At 41.1% G+C, this 16,841-nt stretch overlaps 1 protein-coding gene across 1 annotated transcript in view; it reads right to left on the bottom strand.

Moving 5' to 3' along the window:
* The window catches only part of cntn5 (contactin 5), a 237,460-nt gene that overhangs the window by 180,935 nt on the left and 39,684 nt on the right, over window positions 1-16,841 (bottom strand). The window contains exons 3-4 of the mRNA XM_031796937.1: window positions 12,439-12,534; window positions 1,638-1,841 (exon numbers count right to left, since the gene is read on the bottom strand). Coding sequence (XP_031652797.1) covers window positions 1,638-1,841; window positions 12,439-12,534 — 300 coding nt within the window. The remainder of the gene's footprint in view (window positions 1-1,637; window positions 1,842-12,438; window positions 12,535-16,841) is intronic.

Below are 16,841 nucleotides of genomic sequence, written 5' to 3'. Positions count from 1 at the left end.
TTCATTTATATTTTGTGATCTCATTAAAACTTGTATAAAGACTTCATAATGAAAACATTGTAACTTGAAGAGCTTTTACACGGTGTATATCAGGTTTACATCCTATACATTGTATAGAAAATATCAAGGAAAAAGTCTATGTTTTTGTGATGATAGGATTGTGATTTTAGATCTCTAATGAGATCATTGTAATTAAGATAGTTTGCCTCATAACCCAGTGCCCAGGGAGCAAAGAGAGTGTATCAGCACGACAAAAACACCCCCTTTCTTACCCGAGGGTATATACCCAAGGGTATAAAAGATTGAGTTAAGAAGGAACATATCAGACTAAATGGACCACAAGCTGCAGCTAGGTCCACATTAGCCATGACCCTGCGAATCAACACAGGGTTGAAGAAGACAAAGGAACCTCTAACAATCATTGTTACGGTAGCAGTTCTAAGTTCTGTATCTTAGAAGGTGAATTTAAGTAGGACCATCCGGTTATTCTCTCCGAATCATCGTCGCCTAAACTGCTCTCATCACCACTCTGGGGATCATCAACACGGCTGACTAGCCGTCCTCAGGAGACCACTCTTCCAGAACGAGTCCAAGTAAACAGACAACCAAGAAGAAGGACATTGTGACTTCTTGTGGACAATCAGAGACTTAGACCAGAGAACTAAGGAAAAAGCCATCTGAAGAAGAAGGGCCAAGCATCCCGGAGTCGCCTCTTCAATGTTGACGTGGAGACTGGTGTTTTGTGGGTACTATTTAATGAAGCAGCCAGTTGGGGACTTGTGATGCGTCTGTTTCTCAAACTAGACACTCTAATGTACTTGATCGTTTGCTCAGTTGTGCACCAGGTCCTCTCACTCCTCTTACCTTTCTGGTTAGAGCCAGTATGCTCTGTTCTGTGAAGGGAGTAGTGCAAAGCGTTGTACGAGATCCTCAATTTCTTGCCAATTTCTCGCATGGAATAGCCTTCATTTCTCAGAACAAGAATAGACTGACGAGTTTCAGAAGAAAGTCCTTTGTTTCTGGCCATTTTGAGGCTGTAATCCAACCCACAATTGTAAATGCTCCAGATACTCAACTAGTCTAAAGAAGGCCGGTTTTATTGCTTCTTTAATCAGAACAACAGTTTTCAGCTGTGAAAACATAATTGCAAAAGGGTTTGCTAATGATCAATTAGCCTTTTAAAATGATAAACTTAGATTAACTAACACAACGTGACATTGGAACACAGGTTTGATGGTTACTGATAATGGGCCTCTGTACGCCTATGTAGGTATTCCATTAAAAATCATATGCAGTTTCCAGTTACACCAGTCATTCACAACATTAACAATGTCTACACTGTATTTCTGATCAATTTGATGTTATTTTAATGGACAAAAATGTGATTTTCTTTCAAAAACAAGGACATTTATAAGTGACCCCAAACTTTTGAACGGTGGTGTAAATTCATGAGTTAAATCGGGAGACGGTAACTCGTTAAACAACTTCTCCCATGGTGCCCCAAATTCCTAATGAGATAATTATTACATTATTCATTTAATCGGGTAACAATTAAACATAGTAGGTAATTATTCGATAAATAACAGTCATCACATTAATGAGAGTCACAACAGGGGTGTGAAGGGTGTGAGTCTCACCATCTGTTCTGAGTGTGAGTGGAGTGGGCGGGCTGAGGACCCTGGCGTTGGTCACCGTGTTCTTCACCAGACAGATGTAGCTGCCCACGTCGCTAGGCTGCACCTTGGAGACATACAGGTTGCCCGTTACCTGTGAGATAAACCGCCGGCTGTCCTCAGCAACAAATGACGGGAACTCGTTGAAAACCCAGGTGTAGATAATCTCTAGGAAAGAGAGGACAAGATGAGCTAGACGCACACACACAAGATGAGTTAGAAACACACACACACAGTGCGTGTTTCTTCAGTGGTGTATCAGTCTGGCTCAAACAACCTGAAGTATGTACACATTTTAAACGCTGAAATCAATGGGCTATGAAATTCATGCAAAAATTATATTGAAGATAGAATCGTTGTGTGTGTGTGTGTGTGTGTGTGTGTGTGTGTGTGTGTGTGTGTGTGTGTGTGTGTGTGTGATTGTGTGTGTGTGATTGTGTGTCCATCATAGTACAGATAAGAATGTATGTTATCCAATAGAATGTCTGTTATTCTATAGAATGTACTGTATGTTATCCATTAGAATGCATGCATGTTATCCATTAGAATGCATGTTATCCAATAGAATGTCTGTTATTCTATAGAATGTCTGTGATTCTATAGAATGTATGTTATTCTATAGAATGTATGCTATTCTATAGAATGTCTGTTATTCTATAGAATGTATGTTATCCTATAGAATGTCTGTTATTCAATACAATGTATGTTATTCTATAGACAGAACAAATAGATTACATTAGTGTGTTTAGGCTTGAACATTCCTGGAAAAGATTTCCAGTTAACTAATGGGGTGATATATCCAATGTGTATTCACTAGTGTTCAGGTGTGATATATCCAATGTGTATTCACTAGTGTTCAGGTGTGATATATCCGATGTGTATTCACTCGTGTTATTGTGTGATATATCCAATGTGTATTCACTAGTGTTCAGGTGTGATATATCCAATGTGTATTCACTAGTGTTCAGGTGTGATATATCCAATGTGTATTCACTAGTGTTCAGGTGTGATATATCCAATGTGTATTCACTCGTGTTATTGTGTGATATATCCAAGATGGATTCATGTTTGACGCAATGTTCAGATGAAAACAAATCACTAAATTCACTTGAATGTTGAATTATAAGGAATACATTTCCAATTAAGTACAAGCAAAGGACTGATCGGCACAACTGAAGCAAACTGCTGCAACTAATATACACAAAGGTCATCTAGTAGTTAATAACTTCACAGAAGCATCTTCTCGTTGATCAAAAACAAAACAGAACAACTCCCCATACAGAGCCAAAGCCATAAAATTGAAAATAATAACCTTTTTTCACGTTCCACTGCGTCCAAATTATTTTCAATTACCTCACTGTTCTAATTTCCCTGTCATCTCCACATGTTAATAGCTTTTAATCCTCCAACACAATCCAAATAATGAAATATAAATCAACCTCTACGTTTGCTTCATTTTCCCTTTATAAAGTGTATAATTATCCTCACTTTCATAACACCTCTAAATAGTATTACTCATTAAACTCCCAAATATTTAAAAGGGGCAAACTCATTTCAAACAACAACAAAGTTACCATTCCACCACTGTTTTGGCACATTTCTGAGGGATGGAGAAATGTAACCACTCTTCATAGACAGAGCTACGGATGCAAGGACTGCCCATCCATGATATCAACATTATAGTTAAAAACATGTTTTGAGGCTATACATTTATTTTTTATTTATTTTTACAATTAGATGGTTTACAAAAAATACGCTTATAAAACAACTTTATAGTTTGAGTTATGATGGGGTACTATAGTTAGTCATTTAATAGTTATATTCTTCCAGAATCTATGACTATATATTATTGATATATACCAAAAAAGATATACATGTACACACATATTGCCCCTTTAAACAAGCTTGCACATATTAAATGGATACTATTCATGACTACGTCAGCCCATCCTCAACCTTCACAAGGCTATGCAGTATCCACAGGATCAAACCTCCATTGTGATAACTTGACATACAAGCCCAGTGTTATGTAGTCAACTTGACATGAAATGCTAAGTATTAATTTATTCAATGTATACCATATTGATCGAGTCAATCAAATGATTCCTGCTACATTCTCTGTACCAATCAACCAATCAAGCAAATGTATTTATAAAGCGCTTTTTACATCAGCCAATGTCACAAAGTGCTATAAGGAAACCCAGACGAAAACCTAAACAGCAGAAACCCAGCAGAAAAACCTAAACAGCAGAAACCCAGCCTAAAACCTAAACAGCAGAAACCCAGCCTGAAACCTAAACAGCAGAAACCCAGCCTAAAACCCCAAACAGCAGGAACCCAGCCTAAAACCATAAACAGCAGAAACCCAGCCTAAAACCCCAAACAGCAGAAACCCAGCCTAAAACCCCAAACAGCAGAAACCCAGCCTAAAACCATAAACAGCTGAAACTCAGCCTAAAACCCGAAACAGCAGAAGCCCAGCCTAAAACCCCAAACAGCAGAAACCCAGCCTAAAACCCCAAACAGCAGAAACCCAGCCTAAAACCCCAAACAGCAGAAACCCAACCTAAAACCCTAAACAGCTGAAACCCAGACTAAAACCCAAAACAGCAGAAACCCAGCCTAAAACCCAAAACAGCAGAAACCCAGCCTAAAACCTAAACAGCAGAAACCCAGCCTAAAACCCCAAACAGCAGAAACCCAGCCTAAAACCCCAAACAGCAGAAACCCAGCCTAAAACCCAAACAGCAGAAACTCAGCCTAAAACCCCAAACAGCAGAAACCCAGCCTAAAACCCAAACAGCAGAAACTCAGCCTAAAACCCCAAACAGCAGGAACCCAGCCTAAAACCCTAAACAGCAGAAACCCAGCCTAAAACCTAAACAGCAGAAACCCAGCCTAAAACCTAAACAGCAGAAACCCAGCCTAAAACCCCAAACAGCAGAAACCCAGCCTAAAATCCCAAACAGCAGAAACCCAACCTAAAACCCCAAACAGCAGAAACCCAGCCTAAAACCCCAAACAGCGGAAATGCAGCCTAAAACCCCAAACAGCAGAAACCCAGCCTAAAACCCCAAACAGCAGAAACCCAGCCTAAAACCCTAAACAGCAGAAACCCAGCCTAAAACTGAAACAGCAGAAACCCAGCCTAAAACCTAAACAGCCTAAAACCCCAAACAGCTGAAACCCAGCCTACAACCCTAAACAGAAGAAACACAGGCTAAAACCTAAACAGCTGAAACCCAGCCTAAAACCCTAAACAGCAGAAACACTACTCCTGTTCTGTGTTCCAAATGACACCATATTCCCTATATACAGTAGTACACTACTTTTGGAAAGAGCATATATATATATATACACATTGGACAACAAACAAGTGGAAAACACATGACACCTGCTGAACAATCAGTTCCATCAAGGAGACTTCCTGCTGAACACTCAGAGCCATGAAGGAGAGGTCCTGCTGAACACTCAGAGCCATGAAGGAGAGGTCCTGCTGAACACTCAGAGCCATGAAGGAGAGGTCCTGCTGAACACTCAGAGCCATGAAGGAGAGGTCCTGCTGAACACTCAGAGCCATGAAGGAGAAGTCCTGCTGAACACTCAGAGCCATGAAAGAGAAGTCCTGCTGAACATGCAGAGCCATCAAGGAGAAGTCCTGCTGAACACTCAGAGCAATCAAGGAGAGGTCCTGCTGAACACTCAGAGCCATCAAGGAGAAGTCCTGCTGAATACTCAGAGCCACGAAGGAGAAGTCCTGCTGAACACTCAGAGCCATGAAGGAGAGGTCCCGCTGAACACTCAGAGCCATGAAGGAGAAGTCCCGCTGAACACTCAGAGCCATGAAGGAGAAGTCCTGCTGAACACTCATAGGCATCAAGGAGAAGTCTTTAGCTCTATAGACCTAGACATTGACTTATTCATCATACTGTGTTTGAACTGTTTTCAATCTTTTTTTCTCTCAGTGAACATCTGTGCAGTGGCTGATTTCTCCCCTCTCCACCATGACATGGCATGGAGGTATAGAGGCATGGAGGAGGGGAGGGGGGAGGAGAAAAGAGGAAAGAGAGAGTAGAGGAGAAGAGAGGAAGGGAGAGGAGACCAGTGGTGTGTATTCAAGGATTCCAAAAATAAAATAAAAAAACATCAAATAAACTATCTTTCGTCTCTCTGTGTTTCATCATTTTCCTTCAATTCACAAGAGGCTGAATGTAATCCCACTGGAGAAAGCATCTGAGCAAAACAGCGCACCTCTCTCTTTAAGTGTAGCCCATCTATCTGATGTTGTCTGATCAAACATATTATGGCATTTTTTCCGCTGTAGCATTGAATGCAAGGGAAGCCAGCGAGCATTTGGCATCCCTTGATTAAAAAAAATTATTATAATAATAACCAATCAACGTTGAGTTTAGGGTTGTTATGGTGACCGTATTACTGCCACACCAGCGGTCACGAGTCATGACCACAGTCAAATTCCACATGACTGTTTAGTCACTGTAATCAGGCTTCTCCAATCTCTGATGCTGCTGATGGTAATTAGTAGCTTACCAAAAGGCTAACTGTCTGGTATTCAGAACTCTATTGTCCCACTAATTACTGACATTAATGCAAATGTGACCGAAAATCAAATCAAACACTTAATAAGAGCCCATGAGCTCATGTTTGCGCAACATTTCTATAGGCTATGCAATTGCACAAGAAAACAGAGTGATGGCCTTTATTAAAAAGAGGAGGATCCCATCAGCGTTCTATAGGTTAGGCCTTCTATATTTATTTCTCAACTTTCTTAATATTAAGCTCATTGCTTTTCTTTACAACAGGAGTATAGCCTACCAGGCTGGCATGAAAAGGAACCATGGCAAAAGCGTCCTCCGTTCGCTATTTAAATGCATAGATGAAAAGTAACTGGCATACACAGGCGGTGCGTGAGTTTCAAATTTGGGGAAGATCATTTTCTCCATAAAAATGCACCATTATAATAAAACATTACGTGCATAATCACATTTGCAGTTACTTTAGATCATCAAGGACATCAACCACCCAAACTACCTGCCCTCCAGGACACCTACACCATGTCACAGGAAGGCCATAAAGATCATCAAGCACATCAACCACCCAAGCCACGGCCTGTTCACACCGCTATCATCCAGAAGGCGAGGTCAGTAAAGGTACATCAAAGCTGGGACCGAGAGACTGAATGACAGCTTCTATCTCAAGGCCATCACAAGCACATTAGAGGCTGCTGCCTATATGCATAGACTAGGAATCACTGGCTACTTTAAGGAATAGAACACTAGTCACTTTAATAATGTTTACATATCTGGAATTACTCATCTCATATGTATATACTGTATTCTATACTTTGCTACTGTATCTTAGTCCGTTCCGCTCTGACATCGCTCGTATGTACAGTTCAATAAATATTATGTGAACCCTTTGGAATTACCTGAATTTCTGCATAAATTGGTCATTCAGTTTGATCTGATCTTCATTTAAGTCACAACAATAAAATAACACAGTCCGCTTAAACTAAAAACACAAACAATTATACTTTTTCATGTCTTTATTGAACACACCATGTAAAAATTCACAGTGCAGGGTGGGAAAAGTTTGTGAACCCGAGGATTCAATAACTGGTTGACCCTCCTTTGGCAGCAATAACCTCAACCAAACTTTTTCTGTAGTTGCGGATCAGACCTGCACAACAGTCCGAAGGAATTTTGGACCATTCCTCTTTACAAAACTGTTTCTGTTCAAGACTATTCTTGGGATGTCTGGTGTTAACAGCTTTCTTGAGGTCATGCCACAGCATCTCAAATCGAGTTGATGTCAGGACTGGGCCACTCCAGAAGCCGTATTTTCTTCTGTTGAAGCCAGTCTGTTGTTGATTTACTTCTGTGTTTTGGGTCGTTGTCCTGTTGCATCACCCAACTTCTGTTGAGCTTCAATTGGCGGACAGATAGCCTTACATTCTCCTGCAAAATGTCTTGATAAAGTTGGGAAGTAATTTTTTCTGTCGATGATCACAAGCTGTCCAGGCCCTGAGGCAGCAAAACAGCCCCAAACCATGATGCTCCCTCCACCATACTTTACAGTTGGGATGATGTTTAGATGTTGGTGTGCTGTGCCTTTTTTTCTCCACACAGTGTTGTGTGTTCCTTCCAAACAACTCAACTTTTGTTTAATTTGTCCACAGAATATTTTGCCAGTAGCGGTGTGGAACATTCAGGTGCGCTTTTGCAAACTTCAGACAGTAATGTTTTTTTTGGACAGCAGTGGATTTTTCCCGTGGTGTCCTCCCATGAACACTATTCTTACTTAGTGTTTTACCTATCGTAGTTCCGTCAACAGAGATGTTAGCATGTTCCAGAGATTTGTGTGTCTTTAGCTGACACTCTAGGATTCTTCTTAACCTCATTGAGCATTCTGCGCTGTGCTCTTGCAGTCATCTTTGCAGGACGGCCACTCCTAGGGAGTTTAGCAACCGTGCTGAACTTTCTTCATTTACAGTGAGGGAAAAAAGTATTTGATCCCCTGCTGATTTTGTACGTTTGCCCACTGACAAAGAAATGATCCGTCTATAATTTTAATGGTAGGTTTATTTGAACAGTGAGAGACAGAATAACAACAAAAAATCCAGAAAAACACATGTCAAAAATGTTATAAATTCATTTGTATTTAATGAGGGAAATACGTATTTGACCCCTCTGCAAAACCCTTGTTGGTAATCACAGAGGTCAGACGTTTCTTGTAGTTGGCCACCAGGTTTGCACACATCTCAGGAGGGATTTTGTCCCACTCCTCTTTGCAGATATTCTCCAAGTCATTAAGGTTTCGAGGCTGACGTTTGGGAACTATGGCATTAAGGTCTGGAGACTGGCTAGGCCACTCCGGGACCTTAATGTGCTTCTTGTTGAGCCACTCCTTTGTTGACTTGGCCGTGTGTTTTGAGTCATTGTCATGCTGGAATACCCATCCACAACTCATTATCAATGCCTTGATTTGACAGTACATGGCCCCGTCCATTGTCCCTTTGATGCGGTGAAGTTGTCCTGTCCCCTTAGCAGAAAATTACACCATAAGCATAGGGGGCGGCAGTGTAGCCTAGTGGTTAGAGCATTGGACTAGTAACCGAAAGGTTGCAAGTTCAAATCCCCGAGCTGACAAGGTACAAAATCTGTCGTTCTGCCATTGAACAGGCAGTTAACCCACTGTTCCTAGGCCGTCATTGAAAATAAGAATGTGTTCTTAACTGACTTGCCTGGTTAAATAAAGGTAAAATAAAAATAAAAATAAAACAAAAAATAAATAAATTAAAATGTATCCACCTCCATGTTTGGCGATGGGATGGTTTTCTGGGGTCATAAGCAGCATTCCTCCTCCTCCAAACACAGCGAGTTGGGTTGATGTCAAAGAACTCCATTTTGGTCTCATCTGACCACAACACTTTCACCCAGTTGTCCTCTGAATCATTCAGATGTTCATTGGCAAACTTCAGACGGGCATGTATATGTGCTTTCTTGAGCAGGGGGACCTTGCGGGCGCTGCAGGATTTCAGTCCTTCACGGCGTAGTGTGTTACCAATTGTTTTCTTGGTGCTAGGGTCCCAGCTGCCTTGAGATCATTGACAAGATCCTCCCGTGTAGTTCTGGGCTGATTCATCACCGTTCTCATGATCATTGCAACTCCACAAGGTGAGCTCTTGCATGGAGCCCCAGGCCGAGGGAGATTGACAGTTATTTTGTGTTTCGTCCATTTGCGAATAATTGCACCAACTGTTGTCACCTTCTCACCAATCTGCTTGGCGATGGTCTTGTAGCCCATTCCAGCCTTGTGTAGGTCTACAATCTTGTCCCTGACATCCTTGGAGAGCTCTTAGGTCTTTGCCATGGTGGAGAGTTTGGAATCAGATTGATTGATTGCTTCTGTGGACTGGTGTCTTTTATACATGGTAACAAGCTGAGATTAGAAGCACTCTCTTTAAGACTGTGCTCCTAATCTCAGCTCGTTACCTGTATAAAAGACACCTGGGAGCCAGCAATCTTTGATTGAGAGGGGGTCAAATACTTATTTCCCTCATTGAAATGCAAATCAATTTATAACATTTTGACATGCGTTTATCTGGATTTTGTTGTTGTTGTTCTGTCTCTCACTGTTCAAATAAACCTACAATTACAATTATAGACTGATCATTTCTTTGTCAGTGGGCAAAAATCAGCAGGGGTTCAAATCCTTTTTCCCCTCACTGTATAGACCATTTGTCTTACTGTGGACTGATGGACATCATGGAATTTAGATATACTTTTGTAAGCCTTTCCATCTTCATGCAAGTCATCCATTCTAAATCTGAGGTCTTCTGAGATCTCTTTTGGAGAAGTCGTTAGCCTAGGGGTTCACATACTTTTTTCAGCCTACACTGTGAATGTTTAAATGATGTATTCAATATAGACAAGAAAAATATAATACTTTGTGTGTTATTAGGTTAAGCACACTGTGTTTGTCTATTGTTTTGACTAAGATGAATATCAGATCAAATTTTATGAGCAATTTATGCAGAAATCCAGGTAATTCCAAAGGGCTAACATACTTTTTCTTGCCACTGTATATAGTGTTAATTCATTCCTACTTATATGTGTGTGTATTTTGTATATGTTGTGTAATCTGTTAGATATTACTTGTTAAAACTAACACTAAAAGTGTATGACAGAGTCATAGACCGTCATGATAGTTAGGAGGATGGATTTGGCATTTCTCTATAAGTACGGTGTCAACATTTTATTTTCTACTTGCACTCACAGACACACACATAAATCAGTCCCTTGGACAGCCACATCATTTGATTGGACTAAATCATTTTTGGTATATTTAAGTTGTCACTCTATTAAACTAAGCATAAGTGATTTGATGATGTTGAAATGTTGAAGTTGAAATGGTGCTGGCAGCTCCTGTTTTCTTTGTGACTTGCGGTAACATGAACTTGCTTGACCGTGCTGTAGGTCATGTAACTGTTTGTTACATACAATATGCTTTGTGGACTCCACCGGACAGAGGTTGCTCTCCGGTTTTGTGATGAAACAAAGGTGTGGTTGAAATTATTCTGCCACTGTGTCTTCTTATTGTCTTGGCCTTAGGCCTATATATCACAGTGTCAAGGCATATGAACTAACATGTTATAATATGGCTTTTTTTAAGGTGAGGAAGAGGGAGAAGAGAGGAAATGAAGAGAAGAGGAAAATAGAGGAGAGGAGAGGAAGAGAAGAGGGAGAGGAGAGGAAGAGGGAGATGAAGAATGATAGGAGAGGAAGAGGAAGAGAAGAGGAAGACAAAGAGGAAGAGGAGAAGAGAGGAAGAGGGAGAATAAGAGGACAGGAAAGGAGAGGAAGAGGAAGAGGGAGAGGGAGAGGAGAGCAGAGGAAGAGGACAGGAGAGCAGAGGAAGAGGAAGAGTGAGAGGAGAAGAGAGGAAGAGGAAGATGTGGAAAGGAGAGGAGAGGGAGAGGAGAGCAAGACGGAGAGGAGAGGAGAGGAGAGGAGAGGAGAGGAGAGGAGAGGAGAGGAGAGGAGAGGAGAGGAGAGGAGAGGAGAGGAGAGGAGAGGAGAGGAGAGGAGAGGAGAGGAGAGGAGAGGAGAGGAGAGGAGAGGAGAGGAGAGGAGAGGAGAGGAGAGGAAGAGGAAGAGGGAGATGAGAGGAAGAGGAAGAGGGAGATGAGAGGAAGAGGAGTGGAGAGGAAGAGAAGAGAAGAGGAAAATGAGAGGCAGAGGAGAGGAACAGGAGCGGGAGTAGGAGAGGAAGAGGAGAGGAACAGGAGAGGGAGTAGGAGAGGGAGAGGAAGAGGGAGAGGAAAAGGAGTGGAGAGGAATAGGGAGTGACCTGGCTGTCCATAAACAGATGAAAGATCTTAATTTGATCATTATTTTGTTGCTGAGAATTTAATGTAAAGCAGGAAATGCAAACTTGTAGTGTATTTGAGTTTCAAAAAGGCTTCTAAAGTTAATAATTTCCTCTTTTTGACCTGATTTTCCCTAACAAAAAATGGATCAACCCTTAAAAAAAATGTTGATCAATTATAATCATTCACCTTTCATTCACCTTTCCTGTTTCTGCAGGATTATTTTCCTATTGTACCAAACTGGCTCAAATGAAGATCCTACATTGGTATATGGCTGATTAAAGCATTATGTGATGATGAAGATATTTTGTAACAATACACATGCATCATCTGCCTGTTTGGGATGCTGAGGCTAAATAATCATACCTGGTGAATGAGGGGGTGAAGTATACATGAGCAGGGTTAGGGGTTAGGGGTCAGGGGTCAGGGTCTGACCTGGTGAATGAGGGGGTGAAGTATACATGAGCAGGGTTAGGGGTTAGGGGTCAGGGTCTCATCTGGTGAATGAGGGGGTGGAGTATACATGAGCAGGGTTAGGGGTTAGGGGTCAGGGGTCAGGGTCTTACCTGGTGAATGAGGAGGTGAAGTATACATGAGAAGGGTTAGGGGTTAGAGGTCAGGGTCTCATCTGGTGAATGAGGGGGTAGAGTATACATGAGCAGGGTTAGGGGTCAGGGGTCAGGGTCTTACCTGGTGAATGAGGGGGTGGAGTATACATGAGAAGGGTTAGGGGTTAGGGGTCAGGGTCTTACCTGATGAATGAGGGGGTGGAGTATACATGAGCAGGGTTAGGGGTTAGAGGTCAGGGGTCAGGGTCTTACCTGGTGAATGAGGGGGTGGAGTATACATGAGAAGGGTTAGGGGTCAGGGTCTTACCTGGTGAATGAGGGGGCGGAGTACACATGAGCACCACTCCTTGTCCTTCCCTTACAGACACGCCTCCTCTCGTCCTCCCACTGAAGGACCCCAGATCTGCAACATACAGCATTCACAGTTACCAGACTATTCTGTACACACAGTTACCAGACTATTCTGTACACACAGTTACCAGACTATTCTGTACACACAGTTACCAGACTATTCTGTACACACAGTTACCAGACTATTCTGTACACACAGTTACCAGACTATTCTGTACACACAGTTACCAGACTATTCTGTACACACAGTTACCAGACTATAATGTACACACAGTTACAAGACTATTCTGTACACACAGTTACCAGTCTATTCTGTACACACAGTTACCAGACTATTCTGTACACACAGTTACCAGACTATTCTGTACACACAGTTACCAGACTATTCTGTACACACAGTTACCAGACTATTCTGTACACACAGTTACCTGACTATTCTGTACACACAGTTACCAGACTATTCTGTACACACAGTTACCAGACTATTCTGTACACACAGTTACAAGACTATTCTGTACACACAGTTACCAGACTATTCTGTACACAGTTACCAGACTATTCTGTACACACAGTTACCAGACTATTCTGTACACACAGTTACCAGACTCTTCTGTACACACAGTTACCAGACTATTCTGTACACACAGTTACCAGACTATTCTGTACACACAGTTACCAGACTATTCTGTACACACAGTTACCAGACTATTCTGTACACACAGTTACCAGACTATTCTGTACACACAGTTACCAGACTATAATGTACACACAGTTACCAGACTATTCTGTACACACAGTTACCAGACTATGCTGTACACACAGTTACAAGACTATTCTGTACACACAGTTACAAGACTATTCTGTACACACAGTTACAAGACTATTCTGTACACACAGTTACCAGACTATTCTGTACACACAGTTACCAGACTATTCTGTACACACAGTTACCAGACTATTCTGTACACACAGTTACCAGACTATTCTGTACACACAGTTACCAGACTATTCTGTACACACAGTTACCAGACTATTCTGTACACACAGTTACCAGACTATTCTGTACACACAGTTACCAGACTATTCTGTACACACAGTTACAAGACTATTCTGTACACACAGTTACCAGACTATTCTGTACACACAGTTACAAGACTATTCTGTACACACAGTTACCAGACTATTCTGTACACACAGTTACCAGACTATTCTGTACACACAGTTACCAGACTATTCTGTACACACAGTTACCAGACTATTCTGTACACACAGTTACCAGACTATTCTGTACACACAGTTACCAGACTATTCTGTACACACAGTTACCAGACTATTCTGTACACACAGTTACAAGACTATTCTGTACACACAGTTACAAGACTATTCTGTACACACAGCTACCAGACTCTTCTGTACACACAGTTACCAGACTCTTCTGTACACACAGTTACCAGACTATTCTGTACACACAGTTACCAGACTATTCTGTACACACAGTTACCAGACTATTCTGTACACACAGTTACCAGACTATTCTGTACACACAGTTACAAGACTATTCTGTACACACAGTTACCAGACTATTCTGTACACACAGTTACCAGACTATTCTGTACACACAGTTACCAGACTATTCTGTACACACAGTTACAAGACTATTCTGTACACACAGTTACCAGACTATTCTGTACACACAGTTACAAGACTATTCTGTACACACAGTTACCAGACTATTCTGTACACACAGTTACCAGACTATTCTGTACACACAGTTACCAGACTATTCTGTACACACAGTTACCAGACTATAATGTACACACAGTTACCAGACTATTCTGTACACACAGTTACCAGACTATTCTGTACACACAGTTACCAGACTATTCTGTACACACAGTTACCAGACTATTCTGTACACACAGTTACAAGACTATTCTGTACACACAGTTACAAGACTATTCTGTACACACAGTTACCAGACTATTCTGTACACACAGTTACAAGACTATTCTGTACACACAGTTACCAGACTATTCTGTACACACAGTTACCAGACTATTCTGTACACACAGTTACCAGACTATTCTGTACACACAGTTACAAGACTATTCTGTACACACAGTTACCAGACTATTCTGTACACACAGTTACAAGACTATTCTGTACACACAGTTACCAGACTATTCTGTACACACAGTTACCAGACTATTCTGTACACACCGTTACCAGACTATTCTGTACACACAGTTACCAGACTATAATGTACACACAGTTACCAGACTATTCTGTACACACAGTTACCAGAGTGAGGGATAGAGCTGTCCCAAAAAGCTTTGTAGCCAACGTAACACATTACTTCTATTGGAAACACAACTGCACTGCCGTGAAAGAGTAAACATTTTAAAGTTACTGTTTGAAGGTGCAATCTACAACCTGAAGGGGTTATTCTGGCTGTCCCCATAGGAAAACCCTTTGAAGAACCCTTTTTGGTTCCAAATATCAATCAAATTTGATTTGATTTTAAATATAATCTTTTTGAGTTCCATGTAGAACCATTTACACAGAGTGTTCTACATGGGTTATCCTATGGGGACAGCCAAACAACCCGTTTGAAACCCTTTTTTCTAAGAGTGCAGTCAGACTGTGTCCAAAATGGTACCCTATTCCCTATATAGAGCACTACTTTGGACCAGGACCCAATGGTACACGATTCCCCATACAGAGCACTACTTTGGACCAGAGTGTGGGAAGCACTACTTTTCAAAGCGTGTGGGAAGCATAGCCAATGGAAAGATGTCATCTGGTTGACCCATAACAGAACTGTAATATAACTGGTTGTGTAATATAACTGGTTGATCCATAACAGAACTGTAATATAACTGGTTGATCCATAACATAACTGTAATATAACTGGTTGATCCATAACAGAACTGTAATATAACTGGTTGATCCATAACAGAACTGTAATATAACTGGTTGATCCATAACAGAACTGTAATATAACTGGTTGATCTATAACAGAACTGTAATATAACTGGTTGATCCATAACAGAACTGTAATATAACTGGTTGATCCATAACAGAACTGTAATATAACTGGTTGACCCATAACAGAACTGTAATATAACTGGTTGATCCATAACATAACTGTAATATAACTGGTTGACCCATAACAGAACTGTAATATAACTGGTTGATCCATGACATACAGTTGAAGTCGGAAGTTTACATACACCTTAGCCAAATACATTTAATCTCAGTTTTTCACAATTCCTGACATTTAATCCTAATAAAAATGCCCTGTTTTAGGTCAGTTAGGATCACCACTTCAATATAAGAATGAGAAATGTCAGATTAATAGTAGAGATAATGATTTATTTCAGCTTTTATTTCTTTCATCACATTCCCAGTGGGTCAGAAGTTTACATACACTCAATTAGTATTTGGTTGCATTGCCATTAAATTGTTTAACTTGGGTCAAATGTTTCGGGTAGCCTTACACAAGCTTCCCACAATAAGTTGGGTACATTTTGGCCCATTCCTTCTGACAGAGCTGGTGTAACGGAGTCAGCTTTTTCAATTAAATTGCTCGCACACGCTTTTTCACATATTTACTATGGTATTGAGGTCAGGGCTTTGTGATGGCCATTACCTTGACTTTGTCATTTTTTTGCCATTTTGCCACAACTTTGGAAGTATGCTTAGGGTCATTGTCCATTTGGAAGACCCATTTGTGACCAAGCTTTAACTTCCTGACTAATGTCTTGAGGTGTTGCTTCAATATATACACATCATTATCCTACCTCATGATGCCATCTATTTTGTGAAGTGCACCAGTCCCTCCTGCAGCAGAGAACCCCCACAACATGATGCTGTCACCCTCGTGCTTCATGGTTGGGATGGTGTTCTTCGGCTTGCAAGCCTCCCCCTTTTTCCACCAAATATAACAATGGTCATTATGGCCAAAATATTATATGTTTGTTTCATCAGACCAGAGGATATTAGTACAATCTTTGTCCCCATGTGCAGTTGCAAACCACAGTCTGGCTTTTTATGGCGGTTTTGGAGCGGTGGCTTTTTCCTTGCTGAGTGGCCTTTCAGGTTATGTCGATATAGGACTCGTTTTACTGTGGATATAGATACTTTTGTACCTGTTTCCTCCAGCATCTTCACAAGGTCATTTGCTGTTGTTCTGGGATTGATTTGCACTTTTCACACCAAAGTACGTTCTTCTCTAGGAGACAGAACATGTCTCCTTCCTGAGTGGTATGACGGTATGCCCTTTTAATTTAGAAGATAGTTCATTTAGTAGATAATCCCAAATGGCACCCTATTCCCAACATAGAGCACAACTGTGCT

This window comes from Oncorhynchus kisutch, linkage group LG18 (assembly GCF_002021735.2).
Source record: "Oncorhynchus kisutch isolate 150728-3 linkage group LG18, Okis_V2, whole genome shotgun sequence".
Classification (NCBI taxonomy): domain Eukaryota; kingdom Metazoa; phylum Chordata; class Actinopteri; order Salmoniformes; family Salmonidae; genus Oncorhynchus; species Oncorhynchus kisutch.
This window is presented reverse-complemented; position numbering and strand designations above follow the sequence as displayed.